The 6,721-nt window shown below is 45.2% G+C and overlaps 1 protein-coding gene across 4 annotated transcripts in view; it reads right to left on the bottom strand.

The window, feature by feature from the left end:
- Tatdn3 (TatD DNase domain containing 3) overlaps positions 1 to 6,681 on the bottom strand; it is a 25,668-nt gene extending 18,987 nt beyond the window's left edge. For 3 of the 4 annotated variants that reach the window (XM_008824836.3, XM_008824839.3, XM_008824837.3), the window contains exons 1-4: positions 6,544 to 6,653; positions 5,313 to 5,345; positions 2,965 to 3,038; positions 1,994 to 2,078 (exon numbers count right to left, since the gene is read on the bottom strand). In XM_008824836.3, coding sequence (XP_008823058.1) covers positions 1,994 to 2,078; positions 2,965 to 3,038; positions 5,313 to 5,345; positions 6,544 to 6,600 — 249 coding nt within the window. In that variant the 5' untranslated portion in view covers positions 6,601 to 6,653. Of the gene's footprint in view, positions 1 to 1,993; positions 2,079 to 2,964; positions 3,039 to 5,312; positions 5,346 to 6,543 lie in introns of all 4 variants that reach the window. The other variant, XM_008824838.3, reaches the window with a different exon arrangement.
- Between the last annotated feature and the right edge of the window lie 40 nt (positions 6,682 to 6,721).

The following is a 6,721-nucleotide window of genomic DNA, read 5'->3' as shown; positions in this document are numbered from 1 at the left end:
CTCCAGTTCCAGGGGAATCCGAAGCCCTCTTCTGACCTCCACGGCACTGCATGGCATGGGTGCACTCACAAACATGTAGGCAATACACTCATACACATAAAATAAAATAAAAATAATAAAATATTTAAAAAAATTTTATTTGATGTATATGAGTGTTTTGTCTGTGTGTATGTGGGTACACCACTTGCATGCAATGCCTGCGGAGGACAGAGAGGTCACTGGATTCCCTGGAACTGCAGTTATGGATGGACGGTTAGCTGCCATGTGGGTGCTGGGAACTGAACCCAGGTCCTCTGCAGGAGTAGCCAGGGCTCTTAACCGCTGAGCATTCTCTCCAGCCCGAGAATATAGTGTTACACGGATATTACTGAGTCCATAAACTATTTGATATCTGTTTTTTCTCCCTATGCCATAAACATTTTCTGTTTGCCATACAACTTTATAATCCTCGTTTTCTATAAATGCATAATATATGAACACTTTGCAAGTTAACTAATGATTGCTTTAGTTCTGAACTCCAGCCTCCATTTTCTCTATTACAAATAACACTGCAACACTCTGTAGGAGGCAGTGTTTCTTTCTTTTGGATTATTCATTTAAGATATAAATTAAAAGCTGGGCTCAGCAGCACAGGCCTGCAATTCCAGCAACTGGGGAGGCTGAGAAAGGGGATCATGAGTTCAAGGCCCGCCTGGACTACAGAATGCGTTCAAGGCCAGTTTGGGCAATACAGTGAGAACCTATCTCAAAATAAAAAAGTGGGCTGGGGGGACAGCAGGATGACTTAGAGGGTAAAAGTGCCTCCCACCAAGCCTGAGGACCTGAGTTCAACCTCTGAGACCCAGAGGTGGAAGAGAGAACAGATCCTCCCAAAGTTGTTCTCTGACCTCCACATGCACTATGCCTACAAACATACATACATACACACACACACACACACACACACACACACACACACACACACACACAAAGTGGAATAAAACATATTTTTTTAAAAATGTGGGTGGGGTTATAGCTCAGTGGTAGAATGTTTGTCTAATATGTGTAAGGGTCTAGGTTCGGTTTCCAATATTTCCATCCCCTATAGTACAAAGAATATAATTTAGAAAGGGGAGGGTTCTGGAATCAAAAGTTATTGTCTTTTTGAGAGAGGGTCTCCCTGTAGCCCCAGCTAGCCTAGAACTTGCTAAGTAGATCAGGCTTGATCCACCTGCCTCTGACTCCTGAGTGCTGGGATTAAAGGTGCATACCACTATGCCCAGCTTTTCTATTAAGATTTTTATGGTTCTCGCACTGGTGAGATAATTCAGCGGTTAAGAGCACTGGCTACTTGTTGCTAAAATTCCTTCTGGGAGGTACAAAAGCTGTCCGGTCCCCTCTTCCCACAATCTTTCTGACAAATTAAGGTATAATTTCTCCAAACTACAGTTTGGGAAACTAAAGAGTTTATTGGGGTTACTTACAAAGCAGCGGGAGATGGTTACTTACAGGAGTGTGGGGGCTTCCTCCACCCCAAGGCCACACTGGAAATCTCCATATCATGACATTCCAGCAGCCGTACAAAATGGTGAGAGCATGCACCTCCTGGCATCTTTCACTTATATACCATTAGTCTCTCCCTCTCATGCAGCTGGGGCCGACTAACTGGGTGTGTGGGGGGGTGACTGACTCTTCCTGATCCTCCTTTTCTTGTGGAAGGTCCACAGTCAAGTTTATAATCCTAGGCAAGCAGGTGCAACCAAACTTGGGAAGTAGGCTAGCTTGCCAGTTAGAGAACAAAATCTATGTAACACTACTCTTGCATGGGACCTGGGTTCGATTCCCAGCACCCACATGGTGGCTAACAGCCATCCATAATTCCAGTTCCACGGGATCCAATGCCCTCTTCTGACTTCTGTGGGCACTGCACAACATGGGTGTACCTACACACATGCAGTCAATACACTCATACACAGAAAAGATTTTTATGGTTCTTATTTTACACGACTGTTACCTTTAATGTCACACTTCTTTGGTTTTCTGGTGAAAGTCCTTGAATTGGGTGAACACCCAAACATGGCAGGATGAACCCAGCATACCTGAAAATGTAGAACAAATTAAAAAAGCAAGAACAGTAGGGCTAGCAGATGGTGTCGCTCTAAAGAACAGGTTGAAAATAGTACTTTTCCAAGGCAATATTAATACACATTTTCCTCCTTAGAAAGTTCCTGATATTATAAATCTGACATCATAATGGTGTCCTTTCTCACAACTCTAAAACTTTAATCAGAGCCAGCATAGTAGAGCATGCCTGTAGTCTCAGAACGAAGAATTCTATGGTGGGAGGACTGCTTGAGTCCATGAGTTCAAGACTAGCCTCAGCAACATAAAACAAAAAAAACTTTTTTAATTTTTCGGTCTTAAAATTTTTATTTATTAATTTACATTTTATGTGTATGAGTGTTTTGCCTGCATGTATGTAAATGCACCCATGTTGTACAAGGCCTGTGGAGGCCAGAAAGAGGGCGTTGGATCCCCTACATTGGAGTTTTAGACAAGTGTTTGCCTCTATGTGGGTGTTGGGAATCAAATCCAGGACCTCTGCAAGAGCAGCCAGTGCTCTTAACCGCTGAGCCATCTCTCCAGCCCCTAAAACAAAAGTCTTAATTAGAAGTAGCACCTGGGCTGGGGAGATGGCTCAGCAGGTAAAGCTCAAGCAAGAGGATCAGCATTCAGGTCCCAGTCAGGCAGGCATGGTGGTGACCTCTAGTCCAGCCCTGGGTATCCCTGAACAAGTTGGCCAGCTAGACTAGCCAGACTTGGTAAGCACCCAGGTAAGTCAGGGACCTGGCCTCAATAAATAAAGTGGAGAGCAATCACAGAAGCCATTGGATCCCATCAACGTCACACCTCCACATGTTCACCCATACATGTGCATGCACATATACACACACCACACACCAAAAGAAGGAAAACAAGATGTACCTTTCTGAAAGCTGCATAATCCTTTCAAATTCTCCTGGATGCTCAGCAACTGCCACAAGGGCTATAATGTTGGCCTGAGAAATAAGAACATCAGACACTATGCACTCAACACAGGTAAGAACATCAGACAGAGCTGGGCGTGGTGGCGCACGCCTTTAGTCCTAGCACTTGGGAGGCAGAGGCAGGTGGCTCTCTGTGAGTTCAAGACCACCCTGGTCTACATAGCAAGTTCCAGGTCAGCTGGGGCTACAGGGAGACCCTGTCTGAAAAAGACAAAAGAAAAAGAACATCAGACAATATGTACTCAACATAGATAAGTGCAATTCTAAGGTTTTCGTAGGATATTTTAACTTATGTTTTATATATATATATATATATATAAAATACATTTTGAGCATGCACTTTCCCAACTCCATGTTTCAAGTTTAAATAGCAGGTAATAAGTATCAGGGGGCTGAGAGTCAGCAAGATGGCTCAGTGGGTAAAGGCACTTGCTCTGCAAACCTGAGGACTTGAGTTAAGAAATGGCTGGGCATGGTGGGGCACGCCTTTAATCCCAGCACTTGGGAGGCAGAGGCAGGTGGATCTCTGTGAGTTCAAGACCACCCTGGTCTACATAGCAAGTTCCAGGTCAGCTGGGGCTACAGGGAGACCCTGTCTGAAAAAGACAAAAGAAAAAGAACATCAGACAATATGTACTCAACATAGATAAGTGCAATTCTAAGGTTTTCGTAGGATATTTTAACTTATGTTTTATATATATATATATATATATAAAATACATTTTGAGCATATGCACTTTCCCCGTCCAACTCATAGATTTTGTGGTGGTTGTTTTTTGAGACAGGGTTTCTCTGTAGCCCTGGCCTGGAACTTGCTATGTAGGCCAGGTTGGCCTGGATTTTATAGAGATCTGCCTGCCTCTGCCTTCCAAGTGCTGGGATTAAAGGCATGTGTCACCATGCCTAGCCAAGTCAAAGGCTTTAAAAGTTTTCTGTGCACTTTATCCTTCTTCTTTAGCCAGGTTCCAGTGATATCATCAAAATGGCTACCACTGAGTACTTATTATATATCAGGCCCATGGTCCATGTGTATAAACATTACCTCATTAATCTACACAGACCAAAGGTGGGTGTTGCTGTAATTTCCTGTATAAAGACAGAGTTTTAGAAGGAGCCAAGGTCTGCTGGGTGTGGTGGCGCACACCTTTAGTCCCATCACTCTAGAGGCAGAGGCAGGTGGATATCTGTGAGTTCCAGGCCAGCCTGGTCTACATAGTGAGTTCCAGGCCAGCTGGGGCTACAGGAGACCCTGTCTCAAAAAAAAAAAAAGGAGCCAAAGTCCTTAGGCCCATGTGATTCCAAAGCCCAAGTGGTCTATCAATATCAAGTTGCCACATGACATGGATAACCATTTCTAGCCCCTGGCACTTTCTGTTACTTGCTTAAAAATATGCAAGCTGCAATTCATTTAATAAATATTTCAAAGATTTGACAATTTTCTTTTTATAAACTTTTTATTTTAGCATTTGTATGTATGTATGAGTGAGAGAAAGGGGTACACGTGTGTATGTGTGCAGGTAGACGCATGCCATGGTGCACTTGTGGAGGCTGGAGGACAATATTCAGGAGTTAATCCTCTCCTTCCACTGTGGGTTCTTGGGTTGTCAGGACTGCATAGTAAGTACTTTTAACCACTGAGCCATCTTGCCAGCCCTTGATAATTTTTTTCTAACAAATAAAAATATTTCAGAAGAACTTTGTAATATATCCCAGGCCTCCAAAACAATGTGAATTTAAGAGGTGTCAGATTAAGCCAAGCATGGTGGCACACACCTTTAATCCCAACGTGCTTGGGAGGCAGAGGCAGGAGAATCTCTCTGAGATTGAGGCCAGCCTGGTCTACATAGTGAGTTCCAGGCTAGCTAGGGTTAAGGTAGACCCTGTCTTAAAAAACCAAAAGTGGTAATTGATTGGCCAACCCATACCATAGTGCTGCCGAGCATGCTGGTTATGGGAACGTGTTTTGAAATCAGACTAACTTGTCTCTGTTACTTCACTGCCATGAGCTTTGGGCCTAGTTACTAATCTCTTGGTCTCAGTTTCCCATCTATCAAATGGAGACTGCTTGACTATGAAGGAGTAACTTCCTCAGAAGGTTTTGAAACTTTAAATGAGATGAAGTTAAGAAAGGGCTTAGCTCTATGGCTGGCACACAGCACACAAATGCTACTTAATACTAACTGCTGAAGCAACATCAACACAGTGTGTCTAAACAGAACCCAAACAACTGCATGCCAGGCTAAAATAGGAGGAAAAAACAAAAAAGGAGGCAATTACGGATATTACCTTCTTGGCTTTCTCCAACACATCATCCAGATCCTGCAATAAACAAGTAATTACACTTACTCTTGATGCCTAAGTAACACTCTTGGACTGTGTGTTATCAGTGCAGTTGAAGCACCATAAAGAATGTCCTCTAGGTGGAGCATTGTGGCATATTCCTTTAATCAAGGCATATTCCTTGGGTAGTTGAGGCAGCAGATCTCTGTGAGATCCAGGCTAACCTGGTCTACATAGAACATTATAACTGGGGCTACAGAGAAACCCTGTCTCAAAAAACAAACAAACAAAAGAAACAAAACCACAAAAGAAAACAAAAAAGAATGGCACTGTGAGCCAGCACCTATCTCACCCATCCCCTGCAAACCTCCCCAGTCCTTTAAAATTTTAAAGAAAAAAAAAAATTTTTTTTTGAGACAGGGTCTCCCTGTAGCCCCAGCTGGCCAGGATTCGCTATGGAGACCAGGCTGGCCTTGAACTCACAGAGATCCGCCTGCCTCTGCCTCCAGAGTGCTGAGATTAAGGGCGTGGGCTATCACTGCCCGGCTTAAAATTATTTCTTTTACTAGGCACTTTGAGCCTTTGGTAACTGGAATGGGCCAAATTCTATCCTGTATGAGGCCTATAACCGGCTGGTGTTCCTCATCACAGTACAGTCACCCCCTTATTCTCTGGCTGTCTTCCCACCCTTAAGCATCATCTAAGAAATTCTCTCCTTGAAACAGACACCTGTGCCTCCTCCACCATCAGTCTTCCCAACAAAGCAGGTAAAAACTCATTTTTCAGGGTGGGCGTGGCGGTACAGGCCTTTAATGCCAGCATTCAGGAGGCAGAAGCAGGCGGATCTCTGAGTTCGAGGCCAGCCTCGAACATACATAGTTCCAGGCCAGGTGGGGTTACATAGTAAGATCCTGTCTCCAGCCCCCCACCCGCCCGCCAAACCTATCTCTCTCCCTCTACTCTTCAATCTCGCGTTATTCTTTTTGTTGGTTCCTCACCCCCACCAGGACTGAGCCCTCTGCTTGGGGCTGGATTGAAACACAAGCTTCGTGGAGATCGTTTACGGCTGTCAGTTGGCAGAAAGTGTCAGAGCGCCAGATGCGGTGGGAAAGCGCGCAGGCGCAAAGGGCCCTGGAGGAGCCTGGGGCCTAGGGGCAGCTTCTAACCCGGAGAGGAAACGTATTCTTCAGGAAACACTCCGCCCCCACGGCCGCAAGCCCGCGTCGCCCCCACTTACGCCGGCAAAGTCGGGGGCAGAGAGGTGGCAGTGGCAATCCACCAGCCCGGGGCCCATCGCACCCACAGCCGCTCTAGCTTCTTCCCTGGCCGCGGGGGCCGGAGCGGAACCCTATGGCAGCGTCCGCTCGACTTTCCGGCCGGACGCGTGCAAGTGCTTTCCACCGTGGGAACCCTCT

This window comes from Nannospalax galili, unplaced genomic scaffold (genome assembly GCF_000622305.1).
Source record: "Nannospalax galili isolate Female #2095 unplaced genomic scaffold, S.galili_v1.0 scaffold648, whole genome shotgun sequence".
Taxonomy (NCBI): Eukaryota; Metazoa; Chordata; class Mammalia; order Rodentia; family Spalacidae; genus Nannospalax; species Nannospalax galili.
Note: the sequence above shows the minus strand (reverse complement) of the source record. Positions and strands in the feature narration are given on the sequence as shown.